The sequence below is a fragment of the Scardinius erythrophthalmus genome (assembly GCF_964197995.2).
Source record: "Scardinius erythrophthalmus genome assembly, chromosome: 15".
Classification (NCBI taxonomy): domain Eukaryota; kingdom Metazoa; phylum Chordata; class Actinopteri; order Cypriniformes; family Leuciscidae; genus Scardinius; species Scardinius erythrophthalmus.
Window position 1 is genome coordinate 28,371,618 of NC_138235.1, and position 21,188 is coordinate 28,392,805.

At 40.1% G+C, this 21,188-nt stretch overlaps 1 protein-coding gene across 1 annotated transcript in view; it reads left to right on the forward strand.

Moving 5' to 3' along the window:
• The window catches only part of pex14 (peroxisomal biogenesis factor 14), a 78,063-nt gene that overhangs the window by 5,483 nt on the left and 51,392 nt on the right, over positions 1 to 21,188 (forward strand). The window contains exon 2 of the mRNA XM_081387209.1: positions 6,224 to 6,268. Coding sequence (XP_081243335.1) covers positions 6,224 to 6,268 — 45 coding nt within the window. The remainder of the gene's footprint in view (positions 1 to 6,223; positions 6,269 to 21,188) is intronic.

The following is a 21,188-nucleotide window of genomic DNA, read 5'->3' on the forward strand; positions in this document are numbered from 1 at the left end:
GGACTGCCCCATAAATGTTGTTTATTATGCTCAAATAGCGTTTAAAAAGCGTATTTTACTGGATCTGCCAATGCGCATGTTCAGAACACTGAGTGTTTCTGTAGCAACCGGAGCTTCTAACGGCAGTGATGCGACAACTTTATCAATCAGCGATTGGCTCTTATATTTAGAAGGCGGGACTTAATCTGCCATATTCCATGTTGCACTTTCTCCCATTCATAAGTAAAATGAGTGCACCATCTTTGTATATCTATCTAAAGTCTTTGTACCACCTGACTGATGCAGATCGCATTGATAGTGTTAAAAGAAATTGCCACAGAGTTTGAGGATGTGAACAGCTCTGAGTAGAATGTCAGGGGTGCCATCTTGCAATTACAACATGACGTGAACGCAGCATAAGCTTATTGTTTTGGTTCAGGAGGAACTATAAAAGGTTTCTGCTGTTTGTTTGCTGTGCTCAGTGTCTGTCTGTCTACAAGTCTGCTTCACGTCATGGGACATGCTAATGACGTGAACAGAGTGTATAGGTTAACAGGCAGGTATGGCATCCTATCATTGCATTCGGACCGAAATGTGACCGAAAAAGTGTTTATGAAAAACTCTGCCACCACTTTAAATGAATTGAAAAATATCAATAAATTAATCATTTTTATATTCTTTTAAAAAATCCTGAGAACAAACAAACACTCTCCACATTAAACACCACAACAATTATAAACTAAAAATAATAAGAAATGTCTCTTAAGCAGCAAATCAGCATATTAGAATGAATTGATTTAGAATATTGAATAGATTGAAACACCGTGTTGATCAAGCTTTTTCTATTTCTGGTCCAACATTTTTTGGTCCCTGTAGCCATCCGAACACCATCTCTTTTTGTTTTTAAAATCTATGCTTCGATCCTATTTCCTTGAACAAATGTTGTTAGTCTAAAATATGTTATGTAGTTGTATTTTATCCCTTTGTAAATGTATTAAATGTTTAATTTATTTTATGTACAGCACTTTGGTCAACCCATGGTTGTTTTTAAATGTGCTTTATAAATAAAGAAAGAAAGAAGAAAGAAAGAATTCTGAAGGATCAAAAAAAGTGAAATATATTCAAACTAGAAAACAGTCCTTTTAAATTGTAATAATATTTCATAGTGGTACAAATTCATCTTCTCTCAAAAACATTAATAATCTTACTGACCTCAAAATTTTGAACTGTTAAAACTGTTACTATTGTGTCCTTGAGCCTAATACAGTATACCTAACCCAAAATTGCTTTAGGGAGACTAATACGTTTTGCTTAAAAGAGTCAACTGAATGGCTAATTAATTATTAAATTAAATATCCTAATTTGAACTTTGCAGGCTTACTTAGTGCTCTAAAGTGGATTTAACCCAAGCGGCAACCTCCCCGTCTCTCTCTTGAAACCAACACGGAAGTGAGTTAAACTGTAATTCGTTGACTGGCCGCTTGAGGCTGTTGTCAGAAGTGAGTCAAATCTGTATCTCCCCCATGTTAAAATGACCAACTTTACAGCAGAAAAAAACATGTTTAAAGCCTGGTGTCTGTATGTGGATTTGGTCTATACAGCTAATTTTGCCCTTCATAACAACTGTGAGGGGGGTGAATTATTTTATAACTCGTCCGTTTAGTTGATTAATATTTAAATTTAAGGGTGTGGCCAAGCCACTTGAGTGACAGATGGATTGCCGCTGTCAGTGCTAGCCGTTTGTCTGCTGTTGCTAGCCGTCACTTCACCTCAGCAATGTTAGCTGCTGAACTTGAAATCTCTGCAGTTTTTGTGCTTTTTTTCGGGATTATCATTTCATACAATTTTAATACTTGGGTAACGTTACAAAGCTCACGTCTTTGGATTCCGTCGTTATCGTTCGCAGGGTTCTCAAGTTTTATCAAAAGCTTGGAGTGAGATCACATGCGGTTAGGGGAGGAGCCCTAATGGAGCCCCGCCCCCACCTGACCCCGCCCCCCAATTTTACCCATTGTTCATAATTAACCAGGACAAATTGAAAATATAACAATTGGTAAATCTGATAAATGACAGAGAAATTCATCACATCAAATATAGCCTACTCTTTAATGTTATATTTATAATATCAAAATTACAAATAAGTTACGCAAATTACAAAAATATAACAAATTGCTGCATATAGTTTGAACAGTGTCTAGTTAAAATGGTATAATGATTTGTGTGGTGGGACATTGAGAACAAATAGAGTATTATGTTGTGTGTGTGTGTGTGTGTGTGTGTGTGTGTGTGTGTGTGTGTGTGTGTGTGTGTGTGTGTGTGTGTGTGTGTGTGTGTGTGTGTGTGTGTGTGTGTGTGTGTGTGCACACTGGAGTACACACTCCAGCTTATGAAATGTGTTTTGTGTTGTAAGTGTTGGAAAAATACAAATGGCAATTAATATGTTTTGACAGGATATAAAATATTAGAGCACTCTGCTTTAATACATAGCATTAATGTAACTAGAAAGACTATTAATACAGTATAATATATAATTTAAAATAAAATAAATAATTTAAATTTATTTAAAATAAAATAAAGAAATACATTTTCATTCCTTCCCATACCCACTAACATTTCCCTTAGTTTCAGATAACGTAAGCTAGCCAAACTGAGCCAAAGCTTCTGGCCTGGTTGCAGAGTAGTTGTAGAGTTTTTGACTGCATCACTAATAATGTATACGATGGGCTATATATGAAATGTTCTAGCCTAAAAATGTTAGACGAGCTTTCTTCCAACTTACTTTCTCCATCATTCACGACGTGTGTTCGCCGTGTTCGCGCGATGTTGTTGGTTATCTAGTAACGAACGTACGGTGGCCGAGAATGTTCCGTCAACTTCCGTGTGTTCGCGCGCCTATTAACGAACGCAATCTGGCCGAGATACGTGCTGGCGGCAGGAAACTTCACTTTGTGTGCCCGCGCCTCATATACAACGTTATATAAAAAGCTTGCAGGACAACTTGGTTGGCATTGCCTTTTCAGCGTGAGAAATACACGGTGTGGCGTGTGAGCGTGTGAACTGGTTGAATTGCGTGTGTCTCACGGCCAATGCGTGAGACTTGAGAACCCTGCGTTCGAGAGAAAAACCAGCGCTGTATTTCAGTTGTTTTCCTCTGTGAACATGCACTAATGGATGTCTGACAATTTCGTTGCTTTTTGGGGTTTTCAAATTTAAAACGTCAATAAATGCTCGTTCGTTCTGCTCCCATGGAACAGATGGATTATAATATGCTTATGTACCGTCAGATGAAATCATGCAGGCGTCGGCGCTTTCTCCGTCCGTGAATGAGCGCGGATTTTCTAGCGCATTTACTTGCACTTCAAAGGCAATATATCTATGGTTTAACGGTTAAACCATAACCCATTTGAGAGACGGCCAACATCAGAATTTAAAATGGACTGAATAAGCTCTCTACGAACTTGAGCAATGCCGCGCTGACGGACCATGAAAGAGTGACGGACATGTATGCACATAAATCACTGTCGTACACAAACACTCTCGAAGTAATACACAGTCTCACTTGTAGCCATGTCTTTTAACTATTATAATATTTCGAAGGGCAAAAATATGAACGTTTAATTGGCTTTACATCATCAGCTAACTCGATCACGTCGAGCTAGGTGATTTCAGATAGCCAGGCCAGGCTCCGCTCCTCAGCTCCACTCACGCCCCGCCTGTTTGTCCATTTTCTGTTATCCGGGAGTGACGCAAGGCCAAGATGGCGACGGCCGGCTCCGCCCACTTTAGGCTTCAAAAATGCTCTTCAGAAACCTACGGGTGACGTCACGGACACTACGTCCATATTTTTTTACAGTCTATGATTTAACCAATGGTATCATCCACTGATCAGAAATAAAACTGTGATTGCTACAAAGAAAGTGCCAGGCCTGGCTCAATTGCAGATGTTGATAAAGGCGTCTAATGGCAATCAGTAATGCAGTAAACTCTATAGTCTGTCAAGAACTGAATGGCAGCATAGGCGCCGATACCGTGGGTGCTCCGGGGCTCGAGCACCCACGGAAAATACTGAGCACCCACGGAAAATACCGAGCACCCACGTGTGCCAGACTGCCATTAAACATTGCAGTTGGTGCTATGTGAAGTGTTTCTCGGATGAAAACGCCTATTTAGTGACCCCGCTTTGTACGCAGAGACGCGTTGCTCCCATAGTCAGTATATCCTCCTGAAGAATTAACCGCAATGGTGAGTCAACAAAAATTTTGCTCAAACGGGTGCGGGTCGGACACAGGTCTAAACACGGGTTTAAAACAATCACGTACAGACGTAAACATATATGCACATTTTTAGGAACACATCTGCCTGTATTTCAAGTAAATAAAATAATTTAAAATCCACATCAGTTTATTTGTGCCCACGCCCTCTCAGGAGTCTCTATACCTACTTTCACTTTTAAAAAGTCATCATAACCGCGCGCGCGATCTGCTTGCAGTCATCGAGATGGATGCTGTCTGAGGAGTTGAAGAAAAGAATAGCTAGTGGAGATGGTAAAGTTGTCGACAAAACTGAAGAAAACAATGTTGGGAAAGGCTTTGCTGCATGCATTTTCGTGTTGGATAGCCACAAATGTAGAACTTCATCGCTGAGGAAGCACGCAGATAACTGTTTCTGTAGTAACAAACCAAGCAGTTCTATCGAACAGTATTTGTCAGATTTAACACTGTTACATTTTGTAATTTTCACACGAAGCTGATCGCGGTTACGTGTCAGTTAAACTTTCCATCTCCAATCCTGTCTGTATTTGTGAGAAGTGGCGCTGTCCTTGAAAGATTACCGTACTTTACGGCTGTATTATCAAGTAGGCTAAATAGGTGTGTGTGTGTTCGTGTCGGCCGCTGTCCATTTCCTAAGGTTCTGAAATGCAAACATTTTTTGACTACTTTTTTTTTTTTTTTTTAAAGGGCTTGCACCCATGAGCACCCACGGAGGAAAACATAAATCGGCGCCTATGAATGGCAATATATAGACATTAGGGTTAGTGAAACTTGAGTTTCACCTCTTGCTGGCTAACAGAGAGAAGCATCATTAAGTTTTAATGAAGGGACATCTTAAGGACAATATGCATTATTCTTCTCAGATTTATGATGGGTAGGCTAGATCCTATCTGTATCCTATAATTTCTGCCCTTTTACTCACCCTTTTTTAAAAATTATTTTGAAAGAAGTCTCTTTTGCTAACCAAAAAGCTGCATTAATTTGATAAAAAAATATATTTAAAATGTAATTTATTCCTGTGCTGGCAAAGCTGGGTCCTTCCGTGTCAACTCAACCAGAGGTCCCCGCCTAAAAATGTTGATTTTGATCATTTTTTGTATGGTAAAAGAAATACATAAATGAAGAAGAAAGCCACATATTAGATGTTATGGATGCATATTTATTGAGTAATCTACTATTTTGTAGAGGGGGTCAAAATGACAATTTTTACCTGAGATTTGGAGCTGGAATTATGGTGGGCTAAAAATAACTTTAGAGAGATGGCAGCATCATTTTATTTTTACACAGAAATTGGTAGGTCTATTAGTTAAATCTGTTCACTTTAGCAATCTTTCTTGCATTATGCCAACGGAGACAGTTCAAAAATGGAAAAAAGCCTCAAGTTTGCATGCCTGTAACTCAATAAGTATTAAAGATATCTTACATTTTAAATTCTGGTTCTTATCAAACTTTTAATTTGGTATCTTCATTTTAAAGGCCTCATATTGTACAATCCCAGAGACATGGAGATCTTAATGCGGCTCCATGAGTAAATTGGTCAATTGAACACATTGTCAGTGGTCATATTTGTTTTTATGGAAATCATGATAGATAAATTTTTTTCAGGATTTTTTTTTGATGAATAGAAATTTCAAAAGATCAGCATTTATTTGAAGTAGACGTCTTTTGTAACATTATATATGTTACTATCACTTTTGATCAATTTAATGCTGAATAAATGTAATATTTCCTTCTTTTTAAATACGCAAAATCTTACTGACCCCAAACTTTTGAACATTACTGTACATTTCTGGTGAGGGGTTTTTCATGATTATAGTGTTATCATTTAAAGGCCTTTTATCTTGTTGACAGTATGAAAGATGGCTGCACTGAATGTTTTTTTCCTCCTGTTAGAGGTGTACTGTCCTAGAATCACATGTAGTCATAAATTCTCCCACTAGATGGCGCTGTAACACAAGGCTTGTTTCTTTCAGAATGCTGCTCCAGCCAGAGAAGACACGGCTCCAAGAGAAGCGCTGGTGAGTTTCAGAAGTCCTGCTTACCTGCACTCATTATTCTCTATATAGTTTTGTTGAAAATGTTTTTTTATAGAAATGTTTTACATTACATTATTATTATTACCATATGTCTAAAATGCAGAAATGTTAGCGAAAATTATATTTTGTACTGCTTTTTTTTGTTTTGTCTTGCCTGCTGTTTAATTGGTTAATTATAAGAATGTATAGTTCCTGCTCTGAACATGATTGGACAAGCCACATTCAAGGCCGATATTTCTTGGTCGTTGGTGTCTTTTATCAAATTTGTTTTGTGTTATAGAAGGATTAACCCAGTTGAGGCTGTATTTTACAGAGATTTTACCTCTTTAATTAGTCTTATTGGAGTTTGAAAATGCTTTTATTCAGCAAGGACACCTTAAATTGATCAAAAGTGACAGAAAAATTAATTTATTTGAAGATTTCTACTTCTTTTTTAACTTTCTATTCATCAAAGAATTATATATAATGTATCACAGCAGCACAACTGTTTTTAACATTGATCATAATAATAAAAGTTTCTTAAAAGAAACTTACCGACCCCAAATATTTGAACGGTAGTGTATGATCATGATTTTTTTTTTTGATAAAATGTCATTCTCAGCATGTCAAAGATGTCATTGACTGTAATCAGTGTTGGAGGTTTACTTCAGATTACTTTGAGTAACTGTTAAAGTAACGCAGTAGTTTAAAAACAAAATATCTGATTTACTTTTTCAAATAAGTGTATTTTGTTTTCCCATTTATTGACCGACTCGTCTCTTGTCCCCATGTTGAGAGAAATCGTGAGTCACAGTTGCTGCTGACCTTCAATGATCCAATTCAACCATACTAATAAGCAAAAATGATTTTAGATAAACATCAAATCTGTTTTTCATTTTGTTTTGTTTTTATTGCTGAAGTGTGTTGAACTTATCCTGTATCCTATTCTTCTGCAATCAGCAGCCGTCACTTTTGATGTCAAAGGGCCTTTACGTATGCCAAAAATGTATTTAAATACGAACGAGAAAGCCCAGCACAGGTGAGAAAAAGTAACATCAAAGTAACTTAACGCATTCATTTCATTAAAAGTAACTAAGTACCACAATTAGTTACGTTTTGGGGGAGGAACACAATATTGTAATGCTTTACTTTAAAAAGTAACCTTCCCCAAAACATTTGAGCATTAATTCGTAGATGACTTACTAGTAGGTAGTTTTGTGAATGTGAGTAATCCTCACCAATCCCCATAGTGTGCTTCTCAGCAGCGGAACTGCTCTCTTTCTTTTATTGCTCTTAAACTAGGAAGTTCTTGGATTATCTATGGAACATGTACTATCATTGGACAATTAGGCTGTGTATTGTTCGGTTTTGTGTGATGTGATTTTCTGCTATGAATGATATCTAGCCATGCTCAAAGCACTGTCCTTAACAGCGGGGAAAAATGCCGATTATTAAGGCTTCTTGGCTTTCTAACTGCTTGACAAGTCCCCCTTTTTTTCCTCTGCTTTTCTCTTTTTGATGAGCTGCTCTTTCCCAGTTAAGTGGATTATTACAGCTCTGGATAATTCATGTCACAAGGCATTATTTGGATGGGGTGAATAATTGAAATCTGTGTCTGAAAGGATTTGATGTGGATGAGCGGAAGGGGAGTAGTGGCAGGGCTGGAGGGAGGCTCTGGGCGCGAGTGCCGGGGTGTCAGGCTGGGGACACCAGTCATGTTAACAGGTTCTGACTCACCTCGCCGGATGGGCGGCCCTCGCTCCTCGGTGGCAGGCGACTCTGGCTGGAGTCTGAGCCAGAACAGGTTTGGACCTGCGCTGTCACTCAAACCCAGTACCAGTCGCGCTCAGGCTTGAGCTCTTGCCTCCAGGGGTTGTGCTTCCTGGCCTGTCCCGCTACCACACACTACACACACTGCACAGTAATTCATTTATTCTTTTTTTTAACCGCCCACTTTTCTTTCCTCTCATTTCCTTTCATTTCTGTTCTTTTTCTTTTCCTTTTTGGTCCTTTCCTTTTTTCCAAGTTTTCTTTTTCATTTAACTTTCCTTTTCATTTTCTTCCCTTTACTCTTATTTCTGTTCTTTTCCTTTGTGTTGTTGTCTTTAAATTTGTACTTTTTTACATTTACATTTTTACTTTCATTCCCTTTAAATTGACCTTTATTTCCCTTTCAGTGTCATTTTCTAGTCTTTTCTTTTTTAATTTCCTTTCCCCTTACCCTTGTGTTCCTTTACATGCCTTTTACACTTTAAGTTCCTTCTGCCTTTTCTTTTCCTTTTTCCTTTTACATTTCCCCTTTCTCTCTTTTTCCTTTTCTTTAAATTCTGCTCTTTCCTTTTTTCCCTTTTAATTTCTCTTTCTATTTCTCTTTTTTCCCTTTACATTTCCCCTTCCTCTCCTTTCCCTTTTTTTACTCTCTGTTCTTTGCCTTTGCACTTTCTTTTCCCTTTTAATTTCTCTTTCTTTTTCTCTCATTTTTCCCTTTACATTTGCCTTTTCTCTCTTTTCTCTTTTCTTATGTTCTGTTCTTTGCCTTTTCCATTTTTTTCTTTTCCTCTACATTTTCCTCTTACTTTTCTCTAATTTTCTTTACCTTTTACTTTTTGTTTCCCCCTTCCGTTTTGCCTTTCCATTCCGCACTCCTTTTCCCTGTCATTTCCTTCATCTTTTCTTTTTCTCTTTTCTCTTTTCCTTTCTTTTCATGTTCCCTTTCCTTTGTCTTTTCCCCCATTCTCTGTCTTCAGTCTATACCTGAAAGTATAGGCAAATCAGCCGTTGCATTTATTACATCATAGAATGCCTATAAATTCCCAACTGAATAACATATCTGAATTTAAGAATGTAGCAGTAAAATATTTAACCATATTCGTGATTGGTGAAGTTAAATATCACCTCAGGCTGTCAGAGAACCAGTGCTGTTTGACTCACAGAATCCATGTTTGTCAGCTCTCTTGTTTGCCTTTTAGTCTTCTGTGGTGGGCTTTCTGCCTCAAAGGTGTGTGAAAGGTTAAATATCTTTCCCTCCAGTGGTGTTTTGCGGTACCCTTCTGCGATCTACCGCCTGTGACTGTAACGCTCAGCGTGTTGGCATGGTAACTGCCGGCTCCATGGGATGCTCTCCCATCCCTTCTCTGCCCGCTGGGGCTCCACTGTGCGCCCCAAATATCACTGGCCTCCTGTGGAAAGAGCGAGGGATGCAGGAGCAGAGGGAGGAGGTGAAAGGAGGGGGGAGGAAAAAAAAGGAAAGTTGTTAGAAGAACATCCCGGTCTCGCCGCAACTTCAAAAGCTCCCCTTCCCCAGGATATTAAGCAACTGTGATGAAAAATTTAGCAAGCGTTAAATAAGGCGCTTTGAAGTGATCTGTTTTGGCTCGGCAGTCTCTGAATTTCCGGAGCCCCTCTGCTGTCACAACCACGCTGGAAAAAAGACACAGCACACCCAAAGCTGAGGAATTGGGGTCTGCCTGACGAGATGCCAATGTTGACATTATAGCCTGTGGCATTGACCATTGTGTAGACTTGGCGCTCTGTTTTAATTATACCATTATTTTCTTTATATCGTACACCTTGCTTGCCCTAGGCATGGAGACATCTGTTGCTCAAATGTTGGTTTTGAGAATGAGCTTCCACCTCGCAGGGATTCGTGTAAAAGAACACCAATAGCAGAAAGTATCAGTGACTATCAGGAGCACTCATTTATATTCATGGTTCATGGGCCGCTGTTGACATTTTGGGACAGCATTTCACTTTTGTTTCAATTCTGCAGTTCCTTATTATGAAACTTGAAAGTTAATTATTGAGGGAATGAGGGGTGGTTAGCCAGTAATAACCCAAAAGACTTACTCTGTGCTCACTTTCAAACTGTGCTGCAATTTAATTTGCCTGGGGATCCATCCTTGGACTTTTCCCTTTTTCCCCCCCTTTGCTCATTACTTTAATTGTAATTGTAATCCTTTATTGGAGCTGTCTGCAGTAAAGGAGAGTTATGGTTGGTATGGGGGCACAGGCCACGGAGATATTTCATGATTGTTGGGGATGATGGTCACTAGGTGCCGATGAGCGGGCCAATGAGGGGTCTCTCATTCCTGAGAGATTGCTTTGAGGATCTGGCTAGGTTGATTGAAGCAGCACACATTGGTAGAACATATTTTCCAGAGCGGCCAAAGCGGCATTTATTCTTTGAATTTCATTATAAAATTGACAGAATTTGAAAGCCAAGACTGTTTCATATCAAAAGTAGTCAAGGCACCTTTATAAAGCGCTTTATACGATAGAGATTGTTTCAAAGCAACTTCACAGGGATAAACTGAAAAATAATGAGGGATAAACTGAAAAATAATGATTCAATGATGCAAACAGAGATTAATTCTGCTGTAAAGCAGCTCTAAAAGGAACACTAGTGTCATTGTACAGCTGAGGTCAGTTAAGTGTTGATTCGGTTTCATTCAATAACTGTATAAAGATCATCAAATATGAAATGAGTTCAATTAAATTATAAAGCAGCTCTGTAGAAAACCGTGATGTCATCGTCCAGCTCAGTTCAGTTCTTATCCAATAGCCTCAGTACAGTCAAATCAATAATACTGCTGAATATTAAGTGTATACAGTGAGTGTATACAGTATACAGTGGGAAGGAACCCTGACTACATCAGTGACAGAATTGGTGGAAAAAACCTTAGGAGAAACTAAGCTCAGTTGGGGGACCAGTCCTCCTCTGGTATCATTCAGAATATTTCATCCAGTTCCTTCTGCTTGAAGATTGATACACATCACACCGGCATATGTAACAAAGCAATGCATTAGATGGAAAGCATGCTACAAATAATAAGTGGTCAACCGATATATCGGCCGATATTTGCCATTTTTAAAATATCGGCATCGGCTGATAAGTTTTTCTGATTGGCTGATGTGTTGGAAGCGGGACTTTTATTTTGACTGGTGACGCTGAGAACACCAGCGCCTGAGAAGAGAATGGCAGCGCCTGATCACACAGCGCTCACTCACAAAAAAAATTCTTCATGCCAAAAAAATTCTTCATGCCTTAAAATAGCCTGTAACTATAAACCCTTGCTTCATTTAGTATACGTGGACACATGACTATGCTTGTTAGGTTACAACATATTTGTGACTTGGAGAATAAGGGCGATTTAAAACTACGTTTTATGAACGGTTTACTGCAGTTTTAAGGAGAAAATACTCAGCAATGGTGTTGACATGAATTTGCACATTGTTTGTCTTATAGCATAATAAAAACACCACATAGACATATAAACGACATTAAAAACTTGATTTTCACCACAGGGGGTCTTTAATACAATAAACATATCTTGTTAGTTGGACCATAATTTAGCTGACAAATCCAGGCTGTTTGTTGATACCCCAGCTGAGCACCTGCACTTGCACAGTTTTGGTGTAAGCCATTATCCTGTTCATACAGTATGTGCATTTTGGAGATGGATGGATAAATAGGTTGAGGAATTACCGATAAAATATGTGTTTGTGTGAGATGTGGAAGTTTATTTTGTGTTGTTGCAATTGACACTGTCGTGTCCTGAGCTGTTTGAGCTTGTGGTTAATGATACAGGAAAGGCCTGCGGTTTTATTGTTGCTGTGTTGCACTTTTCCGCCCCCACCAACCTTGTCCCAGCCGCCTTGGAGGGGCTCTGTGTGAATTTTCACTGTCACGTCCAAGGGCGAGCGGCACAGGGTCAGCTAATTGCTTTTATAATTATGATTTCACGTCAGATTTATTGTGCATGCTTGAAGTCTGCAGATCAGGGGCTTCGGAAAATGTGTTTACAGCTTTTGGCTCGACTCATTCTCCTGTTTCAGTCAGCCTTTTTGACTCAATTTACCAGATTAGAGGTGAATAGATGAGACCTGGCCTCCTCTTCAAGCCCCACGGTGTATAATTTCACAACTCCATCTGCAAAGTCCCCTACTGAATGTGTTTGTTTACTACTGTGAAATGCTCATTAAATGACTGAGGGATGACACAAACCAGAAATCCCAGTTTTGCGTTTGAACCGTGAAATGGCGTCTCTCGAATCCTCAGTTGTTTTCGGCCTGCCTCTATGACACTAGTCTGAGTGATTGTGTTATTTAGCCTCTTTTAAAGTAGTTTCCATAACTGTAAATGGTTAGGTTTTTTTTTATGTTGGTCATATATATTTGTTTCTGGTTCTCTTTGAAAAGGCTGAGAAGATAAAGACGAGTGGCGCCCAGATTTCTTTACATTGTGGTTTTGGTCTTGTGTGCTATTGGACCAGATTTCTGGAGCCGGTCCCCCTGAGGCCAAATTCAGCAGATTTATGGCCAGACATCTTCCCACATGAAAAGGCCATTTCTTTTCATTTCATTTTCTTCTTTTTTTCCAGTTTTCGTTTACATTCTATTAAGGACTTCTTTGCTGAGATATCAAATATTGCTGCTTTTTTAATGTTTCTCATGTCAAAGTCATTTAAATATTTCGATACCACAGCTAAAGTACTAGCTTAACTAATAAAGTTCAAACATTATTAAAGGCAAGTGAACAGTCACAGTAGGTATTTATAGGCTGCTGTCACGTTAAGACCTAATGCACTGACCCAATATAATGATATACATTCAATTTCTTTCTCAACTGTTTACGTTCACTTAAGACATACCCAACTGTGTTTAGGATCACGGATCAACTACGCTCTGTTTAACCACTAAATACCATGGTAAAGTCATGGCCAAAGGTTTTGGCAGTGACCATAAATTCTGTTTTGCAAAGTTTGCTGCTTCAGTTGTTGTGTTGATTCACAATGTTTCTAGATTATTGGGCATGAGTGATCAGATGCATTTTAAATATTGCAAAAAGCTTCATTGGTCAATTTTTTAAAACTTTATTACAAAAACCCAAATTTCACAGTTTTTTTGGCCCTGGCACAAAATGACCAGCTAATGATTTCACTAATCGAATCATCAGGAGATGGGAAATGAGTTGGCTTCTAGTAATTTCAGTTGAAATAACTCTATCATTCTGATTGGATTATAAGAGCAGACTGATGGAGGGAAGAAGTGCTTCTAAACATTGTGTTCTTTAGCAATGGTTACCTCCAAAGAAAAACATGCCGCCATCATAGCTTTGCATCAAAATCGCCTCACATGCAAGGAAATTGCTACTAAGAATGAAAGAACCATTTACCGGATCATCAAGAACTTCAAGGAGAGAGGGCACCTGCAGTGAAGAAAGCTTCAGGACATCCTAGAGCAGGGCTATTCAATTAGTTTCATTCGAGGGCCGCATTATCAAATCGAAAAGTTGAGGTGGGCCGGTGGGTTGGTTTGGGGGTTTATCTTATTTATTGAAACATAACAGTTTCAATAAATAAGCTAGTTCTTGAAATACACCTCTGGTGCAACTCAGACACATCATCAGTGATGTATCCTGGGTTCATTGGGTGTTTCGGGTCTCACAACATCATACACCCTCGCCCAGGCGACCCAGCCAGGGTTGATCAGACCCTGGCTTGTGTCTGAGTAGCTTGTCCAATCCACGGATCACCCCGCTTGATCCACAGCCATCTTGACGCCTTTTCAGCGGCATCCGTGATATTCTTGGTGGCTTTCCTGATGTGCAGTCCCTTCACTCCAAGCATCTTGAGAGCCCTGATGAGTGACTGGCCGACGAATCCTCTGCACCCGACCTCGATAGGATTGTATCGGGTCCTCCACCCCCTGCTTCGGCATTCGCCTGCCAGCTCCTCGTACTTGGCCCTCTTCCTCTCAAATGCCTCCTCCATCCGGTCTTCCCAGGGAACAGTCAACTCCAGCAGGACCACTAGCCTTGTTTTTTCTGACACCAGGACAATGTCTGGCCTGAGCGTGGTCACCGCGATGTTTCCTGGGAATTTGAGCTGTCTCCCTAGGTCGACCTTCAGCTGCCAGTCCTTTGCTATTGCGAGCAGCCCCCCTGATTCCTTCAAGCGCTGATGTGGCTTCTCCCCGGCTTTAACAAAGACGATGTTCTGTCTTGCTGGTTGCTGGTGTTTACTGCAGGTGATCCCAGTACTGATGACCTCAGCAATGACCCTCAGCACTTGGTCGTGGCGCCAACGGTAGCGCCCATCTCCCAGTGCTTTTGGGCAGCTGCTCAAGATGTGCTCCAATGAACCTCCTCTCTGGCAGAGTGGGCACAGTGGTGTATCTGCCAGGCCCCAGCGGAAAAGATTGGATGGACTGGGGAGGACATCATAGACAGACTGAACCAGGAATTTTATCCGGTGTGGCTCAGACTTCCACAATTCTGTCCACGATATCTTTCGGTCTGCCACCTGCTCCCATCGGGTCCATGGCCCCTGCTGCCGCATCCCTACTATCCTACTGCAGCGGGCTTCTTCCACCCCAGCTCGGACCTCATCTTGGATCAGCTGTCGCCTTTCCTTTCCCTGGGCCTTGTTAAAGCGAGGTCTTGGATTGCTCCCGAGTCCTGCCCGTCCAGATGCCACTGCCCCCACCAGCTCACTGTGTCACAGCCGTGACTCAGCCTGGTCCACTGCCTCTTGGGCCTTCCACTTCCTGCCGGTTCTGACCTCTATGCCTGCCGAAGAGACCTTGATGTCACTTGAGTCTCTGTACAGTAGCACCTCTCTTGATCGGGTTACCATAAACTCTTCCTTCAGACTGCTGAAGGGCAGTTTTAGTTTGTTCTTCGTCCCGTACAAGGCGATATCGCTGAGGCTTCGTGGTAGGCCTAACCACTTCCACAGGGAACAGCTGACTTTCCTCTCGAAGCATTCAACGGTGGTTATTGGCACGTCATAGACCAGCAGTGGCCAGAGGAGTCGGGGCAGGATGCCGTGCTGGTAAATCCAGGCTTTATATTTACCTGGCAGACCTGACTTGTCCACAGCCGTCAACCAGATTCCCAACTGGTTGGTGGTTGTCTGGAGTGATGCGGTGTCCTTCAGGGTGCAGTCGTAGATCTTGCCCAGACTCTTGACTGGCTTTTCTCCGACAGATGGTATCTGGATGTCTCCTAGTGAGAAGCGGAACTGGTCTGTAACCTTCCCTTTCTTCACCACCAGGGACCTGGACTTGGCTGGCTTAAATTCCATCCGGGCCCAGTTAATGAGACGCTCGAGCCCTTGGAGGATCCATCTGCACCCCGGAACCGATGTTGTTGTCACCGTCAAATCGTCCATAAATGCTCTGATGGGGGGCTGCTGTATACCTGACTTGGTGAGTGGGCCTCTGCACTCCACCTCTGCTGACTTAACCAGCATATTCATTGCCAAGGCAAACAATATCACGGAAATAGTGCATCCCGTGATAATGCCCTTCTCAAGCCGATGAAACGCAGATGTTTCCGCTCCAGAGGTGACTCTCAAACTGAAGGAATTGTAATAATCCAGTATGAGGTTCTTGATCTTGTCTGGAACGTAATGTCGGTCAAGTGCGGTTTCTACCAGCCTATGTGGGATTGACCCGTAGGCATTGGCGAGATCGAGCCAGAGGACTGCCAGATCCCCTTTGCCTTCACGTGCCTCACGTAACAGCTGGGTGACAACTCCTGTGTGCTCGACGCATCCTGGCATCTTTGGGACTCCACCCTTCTGCACAGAGGTGTCGATGTACGTGTTCCTCAGGAGGAACTAAGCTAAAGTAACCCTAAAGAAGTGTGGTATTTACTTGGAAATGTGGTACCCAACAGTATGCAAATATATAAAACCATAATAAATAAAAACTTGATAATTTACAGCTGTGTACAACTATTTTCCTTGGAACAAATAAATTATTTATACAAACTTATAGCTGTTGGTGAGAAATAATAATTATTTTATTTATAATTGTTATGCTTAAATGAAAATATTCTGACAGTGAGACTTGTTAACCACAGGCTCCCACTGTATAAAAAATGCCTAAACACAAGTTAAAAACTATACGCACCTTTACAAAGAAACTGACATAATTTCATAACAAGCATTAAATATATATTCCTCTACCCACCTAATAAATCTAATGCAATATAAATCACTATATTTACTATTATACTATATAATATTATAGTATATATTTACTATATTTATTTATTACTACATAGTATTCAATATAAATATTGCACATTTCTGCCCAACCATGGTAAATTACTACAGTAAATGTGGTAAATGTTTGTAAGGGTGATTAGGGGATTTAAAGTCTTCTAATTTCGTTCATGCCACAATGTTTCTCCTGCTTTCCTCATCAGTCTTGTTGGGAATGTTGAGGCTGTTTCATCCGATTTAATACTAATTAAATCATCGAGTGATTTGTGGTTTGTAACAGAAATGTTTCTGTCGAACTGAAACGCTTCCACTGGTTGTCGCAACGCTGTTTAATATTAGTGTGTCCGGGACCGGGAGTAAACGCAACTCCGCGCTGGGCCGTGTTTAAACAACTAGTGAAACAACTGAAAACATCGCTATTTGTTGTAACTGTAGGCTACTGACCGAGAAACCGCTTCAGATGATTCAGTGACGGAGCGGTCCGAATGAATCCGAATAGTTTTAGACCGTTATGCAAGCGCATTTAGAAAGAATCGAACCAAAAGAATGATTCATTCACGAATGATTGGTAGCCTATCGCTGGTTCAGTCGACATAAATTCGGGACACATATAATAACTGCTGAAATATTCACACGTAAAACGTTTCTCAGGTCAATCGGAGCGAAAAGAGGAGGAGGGAGGTTGGTGCCGTCGGGCCGCATGGAGATGATTGGCGGGCCGCATGTGGCCCGCGGGCCGCCAATAGAGTGTCCAACAGGCTAGAAGGAAAGGTGAATGCTATCATGAGTCCTGTGTCATGCCAACAGTGACGCATCCTGAGAACATCCATGTTGGGGTTGCTTTTCATCCAAGGGTATGGACTCTCTCACAATTCTGCTCCAAAACACTCCCATGAATAAAGAATGGTATCAAAACATCCTGCAAGAGCAACTTCTGCCAATGATCCAGGAGCAATTCTGTGATGATCTGTGCATTTTCCAGCATGATGGAGCACTATGTCACAAGGCATGAGTGATAATGAAGTGGCTCTGAGTTCATTACATTACAATTTTGGATTCATGGCTAGGCATCTTCCTGGATCTTAATCCCATAGAGAACCTGTGGTCAGTCCTCAAGAAGCGAGTGGACAAGTAGAAGTCCACAAATTGTGATCAACTACGAGCTCTAATAAAGAAGTAATGGATTGGACTCAGTCAGGATTTGGACCAGAAGCTGATATCCAGAGTGAATTGCAGAGGTTATGAAGAAGATGTCAACACTGTAAATAATGACTCTTTGTATATATTTAATGTTGTTGCCTATCCTTTAAATGAATTAAATGCTTATCACTCATTTCCAGTATACCATAGAAACATGTGAAAAGAATAATAAACAAATACTGAAGCAGCAAACACAAAATTAATTTCACTGCCAAAACTTTTGATTACAGTGGGGTCCAAAAGAAAAGACCAAGTTGGGAAAATGCAAATGATATTTGAACTGAAAAAAATAATACATGAATTCAAATGTACAGCTTGTTTACATTTCCAAAACTTTCTCTTTATTTCAAGGTTTCAACTATAGGCCTACTTGTTAAATTTATATATACAGTATATCTATATTTTTTAGGCCTATAGTTTTTAAATGACATTTCTATTTTTATATGTTAATATTTTAGAAAAATACATACAAATATGGCTTTTTACATTTTATTTAGCATTTCTGTGTTAACCGTTTTGACACCATTATAATCACTGTGGTGTTTTCTCTAGGATGACAACAGCAGAAGCATGAGCATACTATATTGTACGTCTGATACACAAGATGTAATTTTAAAATCCTTGTAGGAGCTACATTTGTCTCTGTCGTTTGTCTCCAAATAGCTCTAGTTTCTTAATGTCCTGTGACATCCAGCATTTTGTTTGTTTGGCGCTCATGTGGGAAGATTCATTAGATTTGTCAGGTGAGTCAAAGCTATCAGCTCACGGAAATCAATTAAAACTGCCTGAGTCACCAGCATATCAGTGGTTATTTGTCCATTTTCTTCTGATTTGTCCACTTCACCAGAACAAGGCTTTGCCATTCATCAGTCACAAGCTTTCATGATGGTTTCATGTTTGCCTGTATAAGCTGATAATTAAAGTTTGCCTTCAGTTTGACCGCAGAGAGAATGTTTGTTAGGAAATTGTGTTGACATAGCCTGTTAAACATTACAATCTGTGTCATATTGTTCTCAAAGCCAAGATTTTCCAAGCCAAATACACTTGCTTCATCTTACGTCCTTTTATGGCCTGTCAAAATGACTGAGAATGTCTTGAATTTAGGAAATTGTGGGTTATAGACCATTAAATTCTCCAAGGTTCCTTAATTAAATCCTCTTTTATGAGGTGCGTCTCTGTTTGTCAGTGCGTATTTCTCCCCGTCTGCTGCTTTCCCATGTGTCTAGATTAATTTTGTATGACACAGTTTAACGTTACACTATCCTCCTTTCACATTGCTCAGTGACCTGATGAGGTTTGGCCGCACTGCATGGAAATGCAGTGTATTTTCAGCACTTTCCTTCTGATGTCCATATTTTGCCGACCGCTTTGAAGGCAGGATTTAATTGAACTCTTTGATTACCCAGAAATCAATAAAATATAATTCATACTTGCCCCGTAATTTGTAAAATCTCTGCAAATATATTAATGCCAACTGAACTGCAAGTACAGATCTGTAATTTCTAGGTTTGCTGTTGCCTGCTGAACTGTGTCATTATATGTTGGCCTGACACGATGATGGAAATATGACAGGATTTTAATTATAGCGTAGCCGTGTTTTTAAAGAGCATGGAAGGAGATCTGTGACACCAGTTTGGGTTGCGCTTTGTAATTACTTCCGTTTGATGTGAAGGTTCTCCTTGGCGGCAGATATGAAGTGGAGCAGAGGCGTTGAAGAGAGGTATAGCATGTGATGGAAAGAGAGAGACTCGCCATATGACTGACGATCAGGTCGAATCAGTGACTGCCTTCCCCCGTCAGCCCTCTTGAACGCACACACCCGCACGTCCCCCTCACCCTCCAATGTCACTTTCAAGGCATAATTACTCCAAGTTGTGTTGATTAGTCTAAGAAGCAATTATGCCAGTTTTTCCGCTGCAAATGAGGAGACATGATGGCCCCCTGATTGACAGGAAACATCTCTGCTTTAATAAGTAAATGACTATGGTAATGCAGGTACAGAGAGCCTTTGATATGTCAGCATCTTTCTCTTTGCAGGCCCTGTCCCTGTGATTTTAATGAACAGGAGTGGGACTAAAGCCCTGTGTTTCTGACTCCCAGGATCTGTCAGGAGAGAGGACCGACCGGCAGCCAGCATTTCGTCTGGAAACGCCTAGTTTTTACAGCGGTTCCTCTGATTTCTGGAAGCGTTTGATCGAATGAATAAGGGAGAAGGGAAAAGAAATAAAAATAAATCTCCTCGGTGCACTGCGAAAGCCAACTTTTTCTAGTTGTACCTCTTTGAAGTGCACGATTATGTTTGGAAGTCTAGAAATCAGAGAAAAATGCGATGTAATTGACACATTGGGACTGTTCTTTATCTGCCTACGCAGTAAGTTATTAGCTGTTAATTCATCTGCCAACTCCCCTGCAGCGCCCGTTATTTGTTTAAATGGAGGGATTCCCATGGTGCATTTGTAACTACACTGCTGAAATGCTCCTCTCTATAATTATTTAACATTACACGCTGACTTATAGTGGTTATCGGTGCTGGAATATTAACATGGGAAGAGGCAAGGCTGTTTAATCACGACTGAGACTTTGGGCCAGAGTTGTGTTTGGAGCTCAGGGTTTGCTATGATCTGCTTTTGAATACTATGGCAAATGTTCATATTCTTTCGCAATAGGTCAAATTTTGCCTGATTTGAATGACACGTGTTGGACACATCTCTTACCAATAGGACAGAGAGGTTTATGGAAGACCCTTTGATGTGGCAGTTGATGTGATCCTCTGCTTCCCATCCAAAAAAAAGACTTTAGTGTGCAATAAGGTAGTCTACCCTTCTCTATTCTTTCAAGTTCACTGCATTGTACTCTACTCTACTGGAGTCTAGTCTTACTTTTGTGTACTATTTTCTACAGTACTGTACTTTAGTCTACTCCAGGGGTTTTAAGGTGGTGCTGTTTATTTGTTTGTTTGTTTATGCAGTAGAGACAATGCACGTTAATGAACAGCAGTATACAAATACAATATGTAAACTTGCTGGATTATAGCAACATTGCTAAGTTACCATAGTTTCTGTTAGGGGGTCCATGTAAAATTTGTGAAAGAAAAAAACACAAAATGTGTATTTAGATATGTAACCGTATAAGTGATATAAATTAAATATTAATAAAAAAAATTACTCTATAGATTTTTATAATAAATGTAATAAAATGTAGATAATATATTTCATTCTGCTTGCTAAAGTGTAGTTCAGGGGTTTTCAAACTATTTTTTTTTTTAAGCATTTTTCCAGATAATATTTTAACAATTTGCTTTATACAGTGGCAATTATTTAATTGTATTTAATTTATTATCTTTATAATTTAGTACTTTCTCACACAATATAAATGCAGGGAAAAAAACATTATTTTTCTAGTGAGTAGGTCACTCACAAAGGGGGTCATCAACAAGTCAAAAAAATGTCAGATCTAGTCCACTGTACTATCGTTTAATTCAGTCTTCTGCTTTACTTCATTGTAGTCTATTCCAGTGCACTTAACTCTACAGTCCAGTGTACTCTTATCTTGTCTAGTCTACTTTACTCCAGCTCTCACTACTCTAATTCTCTCTAGTGTACTCTACTCTAATCTACTCTCGTTTTCTTTGCTCGGCTCTAACAGGATTCCCGTACAAGCTGGCATGCCGGCACAGCCTTTTATACATTATTCCATACTTTTTATTCTTA